Raw genomic sequence first — 20,122 nt, 5'->3', positions numbered from 1 at the left:
TTCCCCACACATAAAAGCCCTCACATTAAAAAAAGCTATTTTAAATTAAGTAAAAAAGCAATGCTAGACAAAATTAGAGTGAATGGCTAAATTCAAAACCCTTTAAAATATAAAACTAAAAGTATTAAATATCTTCCAAGTCATGTTACAGAGATTTATAAACATTTAGGGTGCTTACAAAATTCAGATATTTGAGTGAACTAAATCTTGTTATTCTCAACTAATATTATGCAAACTGAGCAGCATGGAATCCTCCCAAAAGGTGAAAAAAACTACTCCCTCCCTACTAAAAAACAAAAGCCATATTTTTACCTACCATTTTTAACATGTTGGGATAATACCAAGCTTAAAAGAGACCATCTTTCTGAGAAGTAAGATTCAGAAGATACTGTGGATTCCAAGTCCTTATTACAAAGATGATCTGCCAAGGTTACCAATTTCTCGCCAAGGATATCTCCTTTTAGCCAAGGAGTTACTAAAGCATGTTTATCTGAACTAGAACATGCCTAAAACCATAAAATTAAAGCAAAGATTAGAAGCAAGATCAAAAAGTAGACTTGCCAAAATATTACTTGTACCATATTACCTCCTTTCATCATCGTGGCCTCAACATCGTCCCCCATGCCTCCTCCTCAAGTTCTAAGAAGGCTGGTATCTTCCCTATTCCCCACTAAGCCTTGCTTATGTATGCTTCCATGCTTTGTTCATTCTATCTTCCCAACCATAAATATTCCCCTTCTTCTTTATTTATGAAAATCACATCCATTATTTGAGATTTAGTATAAATCCCACCTGCTTTGTGAAGTCTCCCCCATCCATGCCAGCCCATACTCATCACTGCTTTTCTCTGAATCTCTAGAGCACTCACTAGGTTGTATTATTATTTATAATGTTTCATCTGTGTATGTGTTATTTCCAATGAAACTGTAAGTTCCTTGAGAGCAGAGACTGTCTTAAACTTCTTTGATACCTGCTATCAACACTGCAGATATGTTCAATGAATAATGAATGAACTTTAAAGACAGATTTTAAAATGCTCTACAAATATTAAATTTTTGTTCATTAATTTTGCTAAAGAACAATTAACATATAATAGTGGTAAATTACTTCAATATGAACAATGGGACTTATCATTTGCCCAAATTTTCTGAAATAGTTACTGGGGTAGATAGCTGACAGCAACTGGTTTATTTTCATGGGGTGGGGAAGCAAGGGAAAAAACTGTAAATCCACCCCCAAAAGCATGGTGATCCATGTTCCCAGAGCTTCTTTTGGTTTAAGGGCTGAGAAGAAAGGAATTTGCAACTTGGCTCATTTCAAAGCAATCTGGAAAAAAAAAAAAAAATCCAAGTGCAGATTGGGTAGTGCCCCCAAAACTGTTTTATCTCCTTATTTAAAAAATTGTAGGTAATGAGAGCTTCTATTTTAGTCCAAGCTTTACCACTATTCTGGCTTTATGACCTTAGACAAAGCTCTTAACCAACCTGGGCCTATTTCCTAATTTGAAAAATGAAGGTTAACTTAGAAAATCTCTAAGGTTCTTTCTGGTTACAAAAGTCAGGTTTGTTTTTAAGGAAGCTGACTTTAGGACTCTGCTCATAAAGTATGATGTTGCATAAAAACAAGAAAAACTAGAACTTAGATGGCTATAATATTAGCTTTCCTACGATAGCTTACCAAATAAAACCAATCTATTTTATAGAATCCTACAGAATCCAAAAAGCAAACTTCTGAATAAAATGTCTCTCAGGTTAATAAGACATGAAGTCCAACTTCTCAATGTTTTAACATATCCACAGAAAGAATCTAACAGGGGTTAGGGAGACTAGTTAGTCACAGAAGTACAGGAAGCAAACACTGGCTATGAACTTCCAAACACTGCCCAGGAAGAGTCTTCCAAACAGATGTACCTGAACTACAGATGTACCTGAACCTGGCAGGTACATTCCTAAGTTGGAAATGGATATATCCATCTTTATCTTATCAAATTATTAACTATATACTTTTGCTCTGATTCTAGACTTATCAAGCAGCTTTCTCATAATTTGGCTTTTCATGTAGCCTGCCTATAGGGAGAGGAGGTACTGAATAAAGTAATTCAAAATGGTGTGCCAGTAAGTTATATTTCCCGTTGAAAAAGAGTAAATTAATACTCTGTATTTATTTTGTAAAAATAAACTATTGGGGGAAATAGGGAGTTATTGTTTAATGGGTATAGTTTCTATTTTACAAGGTGAAAAAGTTCTGGAGATTGGTTGACCAATAATGTGAATAAACAACACTACTGTACACTCAGAAATTGTTACTATGGCAAATTATATGTTTTTTTCAATATAATTTAAAAAGACAGAAAAAAAGAAACTTGTAAATGAGAGTTATGTAAGTAAAATTTTAAAATAATGAAAAAATTCTTTAAGAAAAGGAAGACTTTTAGGCAGCTAGTCATAACATTTCTATGGTTGGAAAAGTGTTACGTTATATCATTTACATCTTCATTAGGAAAGAATACTTAAGCCATTTAAAAATTTTTCTGAATTATGTTTCTTTGTATTATTTTCATCACTAATTTTCTTACTTAGTCAAATGGCAATTAAATAAAGGTGGGAAGACTTTAGTTTGCCTGTATAGTATTCCAGGGTAAAACAAACTTAATTTCCTGATGCGTTCTACTCAAAGCTAGAACCATTCAATCCATTTCTACAGAAGAAAAAATAACTAGGATAACAGCAGAAACCTTAGTTTAAAAGATAAACTAAGATAAATGCTTAACTCTTCCTTTGTTACCCACTAGGGAAGAGACACTGGATCTTCCAGAACCTGTTCATTCTTCCCTGATACTCCTAACCAGAAAAATAATACTATAGAAAGGTGAACACCATGGCTTTTCAAATTATGAGAAGAAAGTTACAATAATAGGAAGTTCTCTAACAGAGACACCTAATCACATACCATTATGTGAATATAGCTGTGGTTTAATTTTTGTATACCTATAAATACAAAAAAAAAAGAGAAAAATCTCTAAGATACCTTTTCAATGACCTGAAGAATAGAATTCCATTTCAGATCCACCTAAAAGAAGAAAAACAGAAACAATCTGCTAGAAAAAACAGTAACTGGTAAAATTTTTTATAAGTAAATGAAGTGACCATGGAACCACTGCAAAACTGAAACATTTTTTTAGCAAGTCCAGCTTTAAAAAGTATGGACTGAAAGAACTTACCCTTTTATTACCACGCTTTTGTCATCTTAACATATTTACTCTTACTGAACAGCTACCCAGAAGTCTCACATACTTCCCAATCCCAATCAAGAATATATTGTCTTTAAACTGACATTCATAGTTAAGAAACAGTCCCAAAATAACCCCCATACAGGTCTCATTCTACTCATCCATAATCAGTGTGCCAGTGTAAACCATTATAGTTTAAAAAGATACAGGGAACTCCCTGGTGATCCAGTGGTTAGGGCTCCATGCTTCCACTGTATGGGGCACGGGTTTGATCCCTGGTCAGGGAAGAAAGACCCCGCATGCAGGCATGCATGAATGAATGAATAAATAAATAACTGAAAATAAAAAGATACAGAACAGTAATACCTCAATTAGATCATCCAAGACAGCTTTTCTTTCCATATGACTATCACAGCAACAAAGGGCACTGTACAAAATGTCCACCAAGAAACTAGCATCCTTCCTTTGATCTTCATTTAGCCAACCTATTACTTTCTGGTATAAAAACTGTATCGCGGGATTTTTTTGTGCAAGTTTGGCTATTTCAAGAGGTTTGGCTTTGACAATACTCTGTTTTTCATCACCTAACAGCACTTTAAATACTTGGCTTGAAGAGAAGGAGTTGAGCAGAGTGGAAAGAAACCTTAGATGTTGCTCCGACTTTTGTTCATTGACATAATTAACACTCATTTCTGCTAGTTTACAGACTAAGTCTTCCAAAGGTTTTTTTCTTAGGGGTGATACAAGGTCTGAGCAACTGTGAGTGAGAGAAGGTTCAGCCATTAATTCAGAGCCTTCACTATTCTCTCCTTCTGAGGAGACATATTTCTCATTCTCTTTATTACTTTCAGGCATCTCATCAGCAAATCTAACCTTACCAACGTTTTTTTTATTTAACTTCAAGGAGCTCTTTGGCTTCTGAAGGACCTGTAATAGGTTAGAAACACCCAAAACTGACTTAACATCAGTTTCAGGCTCATTGATTTTCTCAACACAGATCTCTGACAGTCTTTCCCAGAAATTCAGTAGCACTTTCTCCAAATTGTAAGCTGTCTTATCATCTTTATCCAAATCTGCTTTGGCTTCCCATGAACTTAAAGTTTCTGCCAAATGGTTAAACAGCTGCTCATCTTGCAATCTTGGGTCTTTGAGAACTGCATCAATAAAAGGAATCAACTAAAAGAGAAGGTAGAAATATTAAAGTTCAGTTGTCAGGGAAAATGAAATTTAAACAAGGTATTTGTAAAACATTATAAATTTTCATAGTTAATAACTGAAAAACATGAATTTTTTCCCAGAACTATGAAAAGAGTTAATTTGAACCTGAAAATCATCTTCATATCATTCAGAGAGCCTAACGATTTCACTGTATCTCCCCGAATTACTTCTTTTTTATGATGTAATTAACGAAGATCATTGGTCATCAACTCTTTGGATCTTCTGAACTTATTCAAAGTGTTTTGCTTTTTTCTAAACCAATATGAAAGACATATAGGACCCACAGAATTCAGAATGCTTTCTCTTAAATTACAAAGATAAGAGAAATTAACTATCTGAGACATCAACTAGGATCTAGGCTTATGTAATCATATTAATTTCCTACCATAAGGAACCATATTCCAGGACCCGCTCTCATCACTAGTTCTAAAAGCCAAGCACAATTGCTCACAAAAGGATAAATGTACTACATATTTTAGAAGGAACAAGATGATTATAATATAAACTAAAATACAAAATGTTGAAAATTGCATCTTCTAAATTGTTTTGCATTGCGACTCTCTAAAACAGAGTTTGTACAACCAGAGAGTGACTAGTACTTAGGCATTATGGTATTATGATAACAACTAACAATACAGAAATTTTCACTTATTGGTCAGCAATACACATTACTTAATTTGTAAATCATAAAAATGAAATCTTTACAAGGAAGGCTAATTAATAAAAATGGCAACAAGACACAATGAGCTTGATTCTTTATAGTTAGTGTGCAAAGGCACTGATGATTTTTACATTATAAATACCTGATCATTGACGAGCATCTCTTCTATCTCTTCCTCACCTAAGTTTTGCTGCATTATAAAACGTAAGCATTCAAAAAAAGCAGATATTACTGCTGAGCACTCTGAAAAGCTGGTTTTGGTTCTTTCTGTTGATAGCCTAAGAAATAATAAATACCTGTGGCTTATTCCTTCATGAAAAAGAAAATAAGCAATACAAAAACACCAAAATAAAGGCATGAAAAAGAATTTCTAAAAATAATTTCTTCAATGAAAAACTAAGAACAACCAAAATACAGCCCGATTAGAATATAAACTTGAAGAACTATGAAAAATAGCATATCTTCAAAAATGTATCAACAAAAGATAACATATTTATTTTCTATTCATGGACCAATTCATCTGCAAATTTCAAAGAGAGGACTTAACCAAATAAAGATAATACTGTAGTGGAAAAAAAAATTTTAATCATTAATAAAACTGGGTATCTTTTACTAAGTTCAACAAATACGCTGAAATGACGTTTTAAGTGTGACTTTAAACAGCTATTATATTTAAGTTAATGGGAAAGTTCACTGGTTCATTTTCTGCACTCGGGCATTTGTATTTATCAACATACCAAAAAATGGGTCATTGAAAAAGAGCCTATTTCCACCTAAGGGCCTTGCCATAATTTATCTCACTTTCTGCTGCATACTACCACTGAAGTGTTGAAAGTACCCAAAAAAAGAATTCCAATTGTAATTCTCTGAAAACTTTAAAAGTGTTTAATGAACAGCAAAACAATTTGGGGAAATTTACATATGATAATAACAAGTATGTCGTTCTGCCCATTTATGAAAATAAGAAAAAATCTATTTTGCTTTAAAGGTCAAGAATTTAAATTCCTTACCCTGCAATTAGGGAGGTGAGAAAATTTTTGAAGAAATCCAACTTTGGATCTGTAATAGACTGAGGGAGTTTGCTGATAAATGGCAGAAGATAAGGATATATGACAGCAGCCAGACCCCGACCTCCTTCACGAACCATAGCTGACAGCTTGGGAAACACACTTTTTTTTGCATTTACATGAAGCCAACAGTCCTTCCCCAAAAAAAAAAAAAAAAAAGATTATAATAATAATTAGAGATCATAAACATACATTTCCCAATTAAGAGAGAAGACATACAGACTCTCAAAAATAAAAATCAAGTATTCTAACTAAAGAGGGTCAAAATCTCTCACCACCATTAAAAACTAAAAGTCTGAAATTATAAGAAATTTATTACATTTAGTAATTATGTATACAACATACTTCCAGGACAATATTGATCAGAAATAACTATTTAGGGACTTCCCTGGTGGTCCAGTGGTAAAGAATCCACCTTATAATGCAGGGGACGTGGGTGTGATCCCTGGTCAGGGAACTAAGATCACACATACTGCGGGGCAACTAAGCCCGCACGCCACAACTACTGAGCTCGCGCACCTCAACTAGAGAGCCTGTGTGCAGCAAACTACAGAGCTTGCACACACTGGAACCCATGTGCCACAACTACAGAGCCCACGTGCCCTGAAGCCTGCGCACCACAACTAGAGAAGAGAAAACAACCCGCACGACACAACTAGAGAGAAGCCCGCACATAGCAATGAAAGATCCTGCATGACTCAATGAAGAGCCCACGTGCTGCAACTAAGGTCTGAGGCAGCCAAAAAATAAGTAATATTTAACTGAAAAGACTTCTATAAAAGCTGCTTTCTAAACAAACAAACAAAAAACCTGCTTTCTAAAAGGGACAGCAATATTTAATCTTAAATATAATATTCAGATATGTTGATTTCATTGGGCCATATAAGTTTTAAAGGATATTGATATGACTAAACTGAAAGTAAAATAAAAATGCTATACCATTTTATAGTCAGTTTAAGATTTATACAAAGCTTTGGATTAAATATTTTATTCCCAGGAAAGCATTTTTCTAGCAAGTTTTAAATATTACAATCTGATAGGCTCTCTCACATGGTATCTAAGGCTTCTAAAATACAACTAAGAAGACAAATATTCCCAGCTGTACTAAATGTACCTCTTTAACCTACCTCAATAGTTGTAAGTGTGTAAAGCACAGCTTCCCAGAGAGCAGGGCATACAATGGGGTCACTGTCATCAATGCTAAGAAGGACAGATGGGCTCACTTTGGATGCCTCATCTTTCATCAACTGTGGAGTACGCTGGCACAAAGCAGAAACTAACTCAAAATAGGCTGAGCGGATCTGAAAGAAAAAATGGAAAGCTGAATTAAACTAAAGCCTAGTCAAGGTATGATAAAATTTTATTTATGGTAATGGCAGGTAGGCTATTCATACTAACCCTTCCATTAATAAAACTAAAGGGGCTAGAAAAAATACTTTTTAAAAATCTGAAGAACACCACAGAGCTTAAAAGACATTAGGAATTACCAAGCCAAAAGTGAAGGCAGAAAGAATTCAACTTTCTATTTCTTTGGCCCAAGCAAATACAAATCCTCTCTAGTGTAAGAAGCCTTCATTTGGGGGCTCAAATTATCCCTATGAATATACTAGTCAGCACAAAGTTAAATACAGCCAAACAAAAAATAAGACACCATGACCCACTATGCAGAAACAAAAGATAACACAGAGACCTGAGACTTTAAATCTTATAATTATCTATCAGTTACAAGCTCCATATCAACAATGTTTATTATCTTTAAAGAAACAAAAGTTTAAAGAAATTTGAACGGAAAACGATCTTAGAAAAAGCACAGCAGATCTGGAAAAGAACCAAGCACAATTCCTAAACTAAAAATAAATACACAAATAAATAAATAAGAGCACAATTCATAGTTTAACAGCGTCATACTCAACATTAAGAGTCTACAACTATTTCCATTAAAGTAAGAAACAAGAAAAGGAAGCCCGCTACCACCACTTCTATTCAACGTGGTACTGAGAACCTAATTAATACAGAGAAAAGGGGAAAAAAAGAAACTAGAAAGTAACCCAAATTACTCTTTATAATCATAGCAAAATAAAAGGCTATAAAAAATATTCCAAAAAATCTAAAGACAGGACTTCCCTGGTGGCACAGTGGTTAAGAATCTGCCAATCTGCCAATCTGCCTGCCAATGCAGGGGACATGGGTTCGAGCCCTGGTCTGGGAAGATCCCACATGCCATGGAGCAACCAAGCCCGTGCACCACAACTACTGAGCCTGCGCTCTAGAGCCTCTGAGCCATGACTACTGAGCCTGCACACCACAACTAGCGAAGCCTGCGTGCCTAGAGCCCATGCTCCGCAACAAGAGAAGCCACCGGAATGAGAAGCCCACGCACTTCAATGAAGAATAGCCCCCGCTCGCAGCAACTAGAGAAAGTCCACACCCAGCAATGAAGACCAAAAGCAGCCAAAAAATAAATTAATTAGTAATTTTTTAAAAAATTTAGGAAAAGGAAAGCTAAAGACAAATAATAAGAACAGGAGGAAGAGGAGCTTCAAGATGGCGGAGGAGTAAGACATGGAGATCACCTTCCTCCCCACAGATACATCAGAAATACATCTGCATGTGGAACAACTCCTACAGAACACCTACTGAACGCTGGCAGAAGACCTCAGACCTCCCAAAAGGCAAGAAACTCCCCACGTACCTGGGTAGGGCAAAAGAAAAAAGAAAACGCAAAGACAAAAGAATAAGGACAGGACCTGCACCAGTGGGAGGGAGCCATGAAGGAGTAAAGGTTTCCACACACTAGGAAGCCCCTTCGCGGGCAGAGACTGCGGGTGGCGGAGGGGGGAAGCTTCGGAGCCACGGAAGAGAGCGCAGCCACAGGGGTGCAGAGGGCAAAGCGGGGAGATTCCCGCACGGAGGATCGGTACCGACCGGCACGCACCAGCCGGAGAGGCTTGTCTGCTCACCCGCCGGGGTGGGCGGGGCTGGGAGCTGAGGTTCGGGCTTCGGAGCTTAGATCGCAGGGAGAGGGCTGGGGTTGGCGGCATGAACACAGCCTGAAGGGGTTAGTGCACCACAGCTAGCCAGGAGGGAGTCCGGGAAAAAGTATGGACCTGCCGAAGAGGCAAGAGACTTTTTCTTGCCTCTTTGTTTCCTAGTGCGCGAGGAGAAGCGATTAAGAGCGCTGCTTAAATGAGCTCCAGAGACAGGCGCGAGCCGCGGCTATCAGCACGGACCCCAGAGACGGGCATGAGACGCTAAGGCTGCTGTTGCTGACACCAAAGAAGCCTCTGTGCGAGCACAGGTCACTCCCCACACCGCAGGAGCCTGTGCAGCCCACCACTACCAGGGTCCCATGATCCAGGGACAACTTACCCGGGAGAACGCACAGCGCCTCAGGCTGGTGCAATGTCACGCCAGCCTCTGCTGCAGCAGGCTCGCCCTGCATTCGTGCCCCTCCCTCCCTTCCACTCCCCCCGCCCCACCCCGGCATGAGTGAGTCAGAGCCCTCGAATCAGCTGTTCCTTTAACCCTGTCCTGTCGCAGCGAAGAGCAGACGCCCTCCAGCAACCTACACACAGAGGTGGGTCCAAATCCAAAGCTGAGCCCCGGAAGCTGTGCAAACAAAGAAGAGAAAGGGAAACCTCTCCCAGCAGCCTCAGAAGCAGCGGATTAAAGCTCCACAATCAACTTGATGTACCCTGCATCTGTGGAATACCTGAATAGACAACGAATCATCCCAAATTGAGGAGGTGGACTTTGGGAGGAATGATATATATTTTTTTTTCCCTTTTTCTCTTTTCGTGTGTATGTGTATGCTTCTGTGTGTGATTTTGTCTGTATAGTTTTGCCTTTACCATTTGTCCTAGGGTTCTGTTTGTCCGTTTTTGTTTTTTTTTTAAGTATAGTTTTTAGTGCTTGTTATCATTGGTGAATTTTTTTTGGTTTGGTTGCCCTCTTCTTTCTTTCCTTTTTTTTTAATTACTTAAAATTTTTTTTAATAATTATTTTTTATTTTAATTATTTTATTTTACTTTATTTTATCTTCTTTTTTTCTTTCTTTTATCTTCTCCCTTTTATTCTGAGCTGTGTGGATGAAAGGCTCTTGATGCTCCAGCCAGACATCAGGCCTGTGCCTCTGAGGTGGGAGAGCAAAGTTCAGGACACTGGTCCACAAGAGACCTCCCAGCTCCACATAATATCAAATGGCGAAAATCTCCCAGAGATCTCCATCTCAACACCACGACCCAGCTCCACTCAACGACCAGCAAGCTGCAGTGCTGGACACCCTATGCCAAACAACTACCAAGACAGAAACATAACCCCACCCATTAGCAGAGAGGCTGCTAAAATCATAATAAGGCCACAGATACCCCAAAACACACCACCAGACGTGGAGCTGCCCACCAGAAAGACAATATCCAGCCTCATCCACCAGAACACAGGCCCCAGTCCCCTCCACCAGGAAGCCTGCACAACCCACTGAACCAACCTTAGCCACTGGGGACAGACACCAAAAACAACGGGAACTACGACCCTGCAGCCTGCAAAAAGGAGAACCCAAAAACAGTAAGTTAAACAAAGTGAGAAGACAGAGAAACACACAGCAGATGGAGCAAGGCAAAAACCCACCAGACCTAAAAAATGAAGAGGAAATAGGCAGTCTACCAGAAAAAGAATTCAGAATAGTGATAGTAAAGATGATCAAAACTCTTGGAAATACAATGGAGAAAATACAAGAAACATTTAACAAGGATCTAGAAGAACTAAAGAGCAAACAAACAGTGATGAACAACACAATAAATGAAATTAAAAATTCTCTAGAAGGGATCAATAGCAGAATAACTGAGGCAAAAGAACAGATAAGTGACCTGGAAGACAAAACAGTGGAAATAACTACTGCAGAGCAGAATAAAGAAAAAGAATGAAAAGAATTGAGGACAGTATCAGAGACCCCTGGGACAACATTAAACACACCAACATTCGAATTATAGGGGTCCCAGAAGAAGAAGAGAAAAAGAAAGGGACTGAGAAAATATTTGAGGAGATTATAGTTGAAAACTTCCCTAATATGGGAAAGGAAATAGTTAATCAACTCCAGGAAGCACAGAGAGTCCCATATAGGATAAATCCAAGGAGAAACATGCCAAGACACATATTAATCAAACTATCAAAAATTAAATACAAAGAAAAAATATTAAAAGCAGCAAGGGGAAAATAACAAACAAGGGATCAGGTTAACAGCTGATCTTTCAGCAGAAACTCTGCAAGCCAGAAGAGAGCGGCAGGACATATTTAAAGTGATGAAGGAGAAAAACCTACAACCAAGATTACTCTACCCAGCAAGGATCCCATTCAGATTTGACGGAGAAATTAAAACCTTTACAGACAAGCAAAAGCTAAGAGACTTCAGCACCATCAAACCAACTTTACAACAAATGCTAAAGGAACTTCTCTACGCAAGAAACACAAGAGAAGGAAAAGACCTACAATAACAAACCCAAAACAATTTAGATAATGGTAATAGGAACATACGTATCGATAATTACCTTAAATGTAAGTGGATTAAATGCTCCAACCAAAAGACACAGACTGGCTGAATGGATACAAAAACAAGACCCATATATATGCTGTCTACAAGAGACCCACTTCAGACCTAGGGACACATACAGACTGAAAGTGAGGGGATGGAAAAAGATATTCCATGCAAATGGAAATCAAAAGAAAGCTGGAGTAGCAATTCTCATATCAGACAAAATAGACTTTAAAACAAAGACTATTACAAGAGACAAAGAGGGACATTACATAATGATCAAGGGATCAATCTAAGAGGAAAATATAACAATTGTAAATATTTATGCACCCAACACAGGAGCACCTCAATACATAAGGCAAATACTAATAGCCATAAAAGGGGAAATTGACAGTAACACAATCATAGTAGGGGACTTTAACACCCCACTTTCACCAATGGACAGATCATCCAAAATGAAAATAAAAAGGAAACACAAGCTTTAAATGATACATTAAACAAGATAGACTTGATTGATATTTATAGGACATTTCATCCAAAAACAACAGAACACACATTATTCTCAAGTGCTCATGGAACATTTTCCAGGATAGATCATATCTTGGGTCACAAATCAAGCTTTGGTAAATTTAAGAAAATTGAAATTGTATCAAGTATCTTTTCCGACAACAACGCTATGAGACTAGATATCAATTACAGGAAAAAATCTGTAAAAAATACAAATACGTGGAGGCTAAACAATACACTACTTAATAACCAAGAGACCATTGAAGAAATCAAAGAGGAAATCAAAAAATACCTAGAAACAAATGACAATGAAAACACGATGACCCAAAACCTATGGAATGCAGCAAAAGCAGTTCTAAGAAGGAAGTTTATAGTAATACAATCCTACCTAAGAAACAAGAAACAGGGGCTTCCCTGGTGGTGCAGTGGTTAAGAATCCGCCTGCCAATGAGGGGACACGGGTTCAAGCCCTGGTCCGGGAAGATCCCACATGCTGCAGAGCAACTAAGCTCAAGCGCGACAACTACTGAGCCTGCACACCTAGAGCTGGTGCTCTGCAACAAGAGAACCCAGGACAATGAGAAGCCCGCGCACCACAATGAAGCCCGCGCACCCGCTCAAGAGTAGCCCCCACTCACCACAACTGGAGAAAGCCCGTGCATAGCAACAAAGACCCAACACAGCTATAAATAAATAAATAAGTTTAAAAAAAAAAGAAACATCTCAAATAAACAAACTAACCTTACACCTAAAGCAATTAGAGAAAGAACAACAAAAAAACCCCAAAAGTTAGCAGAAGGAAAGAAATCATAAAGATCAGGTCAGATATAAATGAAAAAGAAATGAAGGAAATGATAGCAAAAATCAATAAAACTAAAAGCTGTTTTTTTTTAAGCAGATAAATGAAAATGATAAACCATTAGCCAGACATCAAGAAAAAAAGGGAGAAGACTCAAATCAACAGAATTAGAAATGAAAAAGGAGAAGTAACTGACACAGCAGAAACACAATGGTTGAGAGATTACTACAAGCAACTCTATGCCAATAAAATGGACAACCTGGAAGAAATGGACAAATTCTTAGAAATGCACAACCTTCCAAGACGGAAGCAGGAAGAAATAGAAAATATGAACAGACCAATCACCAGCACTGAAATTGAAACAGTGATTAAAAATCTTCCAACAGTGGTGCAGTGGTTAAGAATCTGCCTGCCAATGCAGTAGACACGGGTTTGAGCCCTGGTCTGGAAAGATCCCACATGCCGTGGAGCAACTAGGCCCGTGAGCCACAGCTACTGAGCCTGCGCGTCTGGAGCCTGTGCTCCGCAACGGGAGAGGCTGCGACAGTGAGAGGCCCGCGGACCGCGATGAAGAGTGGCCCCTGCTCGCCGCAACTGGAGAAAGCCCTTGCACACAAATGAAGACCCAAAACAGCCAAAAATTAAAAAAAAAAAAAAAAAAAATCTTCCAACAAACAAAAGTCCAGGACCAGATGGCTTCACAGGCAAATTCTATCAAACATTTAGAGAAGAGCTAACACCTAACCTTCTCAAACTCTTCCAAATTACAGCAGAGGGAGGAACACTCCCAAACTCGTTCTACAAGGCCACCATCACCCTGATACCAAAACCAGACAAAGCTGTCATGAAGAAAGAAAACTACAGGCCAATGTCACTGATGAACATAGATGCAAAAATCCTCAACAAAATACTAACAAACAGAATCCAACAGCACATTGAAAGGATCATACACCATGATCAAATGGGGTTTATCCCAGGAATGCAAGGATTCAATACACGCAAATCAATCAATGTGATACACCATATTAACAAATTGAAGGAGAAAAACCATATGATCATCTCAATAGATGCAGAGAAAGCTTTCAACAAAATTCAACACCCATTTATGATAAAAACCCTTCAGAAAGTAGGCATAGAGGGGGCTAACCTCAACATAATAAAGGCCATATATGACAAACCCGCAGCTAACATCGTCCTCAACAGTGAAAAACTGAAAGCATTTCCACTAAGATCAGGAACAAAACAAGGTTGCCCAGTCTCATCACTATTATTCAACATAGTTTTGGAAGTTTTAGCCACAGCAATCAGAGAAGAAAAAGAAATAAAAGGAATCCAAATCAGAAAAGAAGAAGTAAAGCTGTCACTGTTTGCAGATGACCTGATACTGTACATAGAGAATCCTAGGATGCTACCAGAAAACTACTAGAGCTAATCAATGAATTTGGTAAAGTAGCAGGGTACAAAATTAACGTAAAGAAATCTCTTGCATTCCTATACACTAACGATGAAAAATCTGAAAGTGAAATTAAGAAAACACTCCCATTTACCACTGCAACAAAAAGAATAAAATCTAGGAATAAACCTACCTAGGGAGACAAAAGACCTGTATGCAGAAAATTATAAGACACTGATGAAAGAAATTAAAGATGATACAAATAGATGGAGAGATGTACCATGTTCTTGGATTGGAAGAATCAATTCATTGTGAATTGAATCAATTCATTGTGAAAATGACTCTACTACCCAAAGCAATCTACAGATTCAATGAAATCCCTATCAAACTACCACTGTCATTTTTCACAGAACTAGAACAAAAAATTTCACACTTTGTATGGAATCACAAAAGACCCTGAGTAGGCGAAGCAATCTTGAGAAAGAAAAACAGAGCTGGAGGAATCAGGCTCCCTGACTTCAGACTATACTACAAAGCTACAGTAACCAAGACAGTATGGTACTGGCACAAAAACAGAAATATAGATCAATGGAACAGGATAGAAAGCACAGAGGTAAACTCACGCACATATGGTCACCTTATCTTTGATAAAGGAGGCAAGAATATACAATGGAGAAAAGACAGTCTTTTCAATAAGTGGTGCTGGGAAAACTGGACAGCTACATGTAAAAGAATGAAATTACAACACTCCCTAACACCATATACAAAAATAAACTCAAAATGGATTAAAGACCTAAATGTAAGGCCAGACACTATCAAACTCTTAGAGGAAAACATAGGCAGAACACTCTATGACATAAATCACAGCAAGATCCTTTTTGACCCATCTCCTAGAGAAATGGAAATAAAAACAAAAAGAAACAGATGGGACCAAATGAAACTTAAAAGCTTTTGCACAGCAAAGGAAACCATAAACAAGACAAAAAGACAACCCTCAGAATGGGAGAAAATATTTGCAAATGAAGCAATGGAGAAAGGATTAATCTCCAAAATTTACAAGCAGCTCATGCAGCTCAATATCAAAAAAACAAACAACCCAATCCAAAAATGGGCAGAAGACCTAAATAGACATTTCTCCAAAGAAAATATACAGATTGCCAAGAAACATATGAAAGAACGCTCAACATCATTAATCATTAGAGAAACGCAAATCCAAACTATGAGATATCATCTGACATCGGTCAGAATGGCCATCATCAAAAAGTCTACAAACAATAAATGCTGGAGAGGGTGTGGAGAAAAGGGAACCCTCTTGCACTGTTGGTGGGAATGTAAATTGATACAGCCACTATGGAGAAGTGTATGGAGGCTCCTTAAAGAACTAAAAACAGAACTACCATATGACCCAACAATGTCACTACTGGGCATACACCCTGGGAAAACCATCATTCAAAAAGAGTCATGTACCACAATGTTCACTGCAGGTCTATTTACAATAGCCAGGACATGGAAGCACCCTAAGTGTCCATCAACAGATGAATGGATAAAGAAGATGTGGCACATATATACAATGGGATATTACTCAGCCATAAAAAGAAACGAAATTGAGTTATTTGTAGTGAGGTGGATGGACCTAGAGTGTGTCATACAGAGTGAAGTAAGTCAGAAAGAGAAAAACAAATACCGTATGCTAACACACATATATGGAATATTAAAAAAAAAAAGTTCTGAAGAACCTAGGGGCAAGATGGGAATAAAGACACAGACCTACTAGAGAATGGACTTGAGGATATGGGGAGGGGAAAGGGTAAGCTGGGACAAAGTGAGACAGTGGCATGGACATATATACACTATGAAACGTAAAATAGCTAGCTAGTGGGAAGCAGCCGCATAGCATAGGGAGATCAGCTTGGTGCTTTGTGACCACCTAGAGGGGTGGGAGAGGGAGGGTGGGAGGGAGGGAGATGCAAGAGGGAGGAGATATGGGGATATATGTATACATATAGCTGATTCACTTTGTTACAAAGCAGAAACTAACACAACATTGTAAAGCAATTATACTCCAATAAAGATGTAAAAAAAAAAAAGAATATATCAGAACAAATTTGGCAGAAATTATCAAAAGACTGTTGTAAATAATAAAAGGATTAAAAAAAAAAGAACTAACAGGAGCTCAGAAGAGTTGCTGGATACAAAATTAATGCACAAAAGCATAGCATTCCTATACCACAGTAGAAACAAAATAGAAAATGGAATCAAAAAAGGAACCCCATTTTGCAATAGTAACAGAAACCATGAAGTCATGTTCAGTATGCAGTATATTATAAAATACTGTTCCAGGATGGCAAGGGCCTAATATAGGCTAAATAATTTTGAGAAAGAAGAACCAAGTTGGAGGGTTTCAGGACTTACCGTAGAACAGTAACAATCAAGAAAGTGTGGTAATGGTGTAAAGATAGACATAAAATGTAAGGGAGTAAGAGTCCAAAATTAAAATCTCGTATGTTCAACTTAATTTTGCCAAAGGTGCCAGGGTGGTGGGGTGAGGAGGAGCTGGTAGTCTTTCAAGAAATGGATACCTATGTGAAAAAAATCTGACTCTCACCTTTATGCCATACACAAAAATTAACTCTAAATAAACCTAAAATATAAAATTTCCAGAATAAAATATAAAAACATCTTTGCAACCTTCAAGTAGGCAAAGACTCCTTATATAAGAAATGAAAAGTATGAAGTGTAAAAAAAAAAAAATTGATAACTGGGACTTTAAAACACCTACTCTCCAAAAACCATGGGAAAAAAGTGAAAAGGCAAGCCACAAACTATAATAAAACATTCATGATACTTTACCTGACAAAATACTTGTATCCAGAATAACTAAAGCATATTCGTAACTCACAAAAACCAAAAACCCAACTTAAAAATAGGCAAAAGAATATCAAGTAGTGACAGACTGATACATTGATCTTCCTGCAAAGAACAACTATAGACTCTATGAACCCAACACAAAAAAACTATCCAAGGGCTCTGAAGACTGAAATACACATTTTGGAGCCGGTATCATAACTTGGAGTAAGCAATCACACATACTGAGTTCCCATTTTGTGCAGTTTTGCCCTGAAGGTGGATGCAGTCACCACCACAGAGGCACTGGGGCAGCTACAACTGCAACAGAAAGCCTGACATCCCTCTGGTTGGAGGAACTGAAAGAACCAGGAAAAGGAGCCCAGGGTAACCAAGATGGCAAGAGAGTAGTAGGGAACTCCAGAAAGAAGAGAACCAAAGAAAAGAACCCCCACGTTCTGTGTTTAAACAGTCTAAATCTACAGCTGACACTTGAACCATGCCCGCTGCAGGCATGAGAGTTTGTTGAGTCTAACCAAGTTGATTGCCCACTAACACAAAGACATCAACGCCCTTTGGAGCAATATAAAATAACCCTGTCTCCAAAACATAACATTCCAGGATACAATCTAAATATATACGTCTAGGATGCAATCTAAATATTTATGTGTAGGATACAATCTAAAATCCCTCAACATATGAAAGCCAAGAAAATGTGATCTCAGATGTTATTATCAGACATGTACTTTACAGCAGCTATTATAACTATACTCAGTGAGGTAAAGAAAAATATGCTAACAATGAATGAAAAAAACAGGAAACAGATACATGTCATTATACATTTGTCCAAACCTACAGAATATACAACATCAACAGTGAACCCTAATGTAAATTATGGATTCTGGACGATAATGATGTATCAACATAGGTTCGTCAATTGTTTAAAAAAAAAAAAACAGGTACCACTCTGGTGAGAGGATGTTGATAATGGGGGAAGCTATGTATGTGAGGGGCAGGAGATATATGGGAAATCTTGGTACTTTTTCCTCAATTTTGCTGTGAACCTAAAACTGCTCTTAAAAGAAGTCTTAAAAAAGTAGACAATTTCATCAAAGAAATAGAAAATACAAAAACCAAGTTGAAATTTTAGATATAAAAACTACAACATATTAAATTAAAAATGAGCAAAAGGGTTAAACAGACACCTCAAAAAAACAGAAGATAGGGAATTCCTTGACAGTCCAGAGATTAGGACTCAGCACTTTCACTGCTGGTACCCTGGTTCAATCCCTGGTTGGGGAACTATGGTCCCACAAGCCAAGTGGTGTGCCCAAATAAAAATAAAAAAAAAAAAGAAGAAGAAATACAAATGGCCAATAAACACATTAAAAGATGTTCAATACCATTAGCCATCAGGGAAATGCAAATTAAAACCACGATGTAAAGTCTCTACCCCAGAGGTCAGCAAACATTTTCTTTAAAGAGCCAGAAAACAAGTATTTTAAGCTTTGCAAGCCATACAGACTGTGTTGCACCTACTTTGTTCTGCTCTGTTAGCACAAAGCAGCCACATACAATACAAAAACGATTTACAAAAACAGGTCACGGGGCTTCCCTGGTGGTGCAGTGGTTGAGAGTCCGCCTGCCGATGCAGGGGACACAGGTTCGTGCCCCGGTCTGGGAAGATCCCACATGCCACGGAGCAGCTGGGCCCGTGAGCCATGGCCGCTGAGGCTGTGCGTCCGGAGCCTGTGCTCTGCAACAGGAGAGGCCACAACAGTGAGAGGCCCGTGTACCACAAAAAAAACACAACAACAACAACAAAAAAAAAAAACAGATCAGGTGTGCCAGATTTTGACCCATGAGCTGTAATTTGCCGATCCCCGATGCCACACCCAAGAGAATGACTTAAAACAACGGACAATATTGAAGTAAAGATATGGAACTAAAAATTTCATACACTGCTGATTAAGAGTGTAAAATAGTATAACCACTTTGAAATACTGATACAAGCAACAACAAAGAATCTTAAAAACATTACGCTGAGCAAAAGAAAGCCAGATACAGGGAATTCCCTGGTGGTCCAGTGGTTAGGACTCTGCACTCTCACTGGTGAGGGCCCAGGTTCAATCCCTGGTTGGGAAACTAAAATCCCACAAGCTGTGCAGCACGGCAAGAAAAGAAAAGAAAAAAGAAAAGAGAAGAAAAGAAAAGAAGCCAGATACAGAGTAATATATGGCTCCATTTATATGAAAACCTAAAAAAGACAAATCGAATCTCTAAGTGACAGAAAAGTAGATAAATAGTTGCCTAGGTTAAGGGAGAGGATGACTTGCAGGGACACAAGGAACCAATTTTTGAGTGATAAAGATGTTTTACTTCTTGATTTTAGTGGTTATGTGGGTATGTACATGAAGATGAGTGTATACATCTGTCAAATCTTAAACTGTAAGCTTAAAATGACTGCATTTTATTGTATGTAAATCATATCTTAATAAAAGTTGTTTAAAAAGATATTCTAGGATATTTTTTAAATACCTGAATAAATTGTGAGATAATTTTAACATCAGGTTCAATAACCTAAAAACAGCAAGTCTCCCCAAATCATTCAGTGGAACCCCAATCAAAATTCCAGTTAGATGTTCTTTTGAGGAATTCAATAAATTTACTTAAATTTATACAGAAGAATAAAGTTCTAAAACAACTTAGTCTTGAAGATGAAGAAAAGAGTGCCTCCCCTGAGCAATTATTAGGACATATCATAATGTCATTTTAACAGTGGTACTGGTGTAAGAAGAAACAAAGACTAATAGATCAGAAGATAGAGTTTTGAGAAAAACTCATGAACGTATGGGAACTTAATATACCGTAATGGCA

General features: G+C 37.8%; 1 protein-coding gene across 3 annotated transcripts in view; it reads right to left on the bottom strand.

Moving 5' to 3' along the window:
* The window catches only part of LTN1 (listerin E3 ubiquitin protein ligase 1), a 64,939-nt gene that overhangs the window by 32,049 nt on the left and 12,768 nt on the right, over window positions 1-20,122 (bottom strand). For all 3 annotated transcript variants that reach the window (XM_082839825.1, XM_082839824.1, XM_082839826.1), the window contains exons 7-12: window positions 7,303-7,476; window positions 6,119-6,309; window positions 5,251-5,386; window positions 3,596-4,405; window positions 3,028-3,069; window positions 317-506 (exon numbers count right to left, since the gene is read on the bottom strand). In XM_082839825.1, the coding sequence (XP_082695951.1) occupies window positions 317-506; window positions 3,028-3,069; window positions 3,596-4,405; window positions 5,251-5,386; window positions 6,119-6,309; window positions 7,303-7,476 (1,543 nt within the window). The remainder of the gene's footprint in view (window positions 1-316; window positions 507-3,027; window positions 3,070-3,595; window positions 4,406-5,250; window positions 5,387-6,118; window positions 6,310-7,302; window positions 7,477-20,122) is intronic.

Source organism: Leucopleurus acutus (assembly GCF_964270905.1).
Source record: "Leucopleurus acutus genome assembly, chromosome: 5".
Classification (NCBI taxonomy): domain Eukaryota; kingdom Metazoa; phylum Chordata; class Mammalia; order Artiodactyla; family Delphinidae; genus Leucopleurus; species Leucopleurus acutus.
The sequence above is the reverse complement of the archived record's forward strand: the minus strand, read 5'-3'. Positions and strand labels throughout refer to the sequence as shown.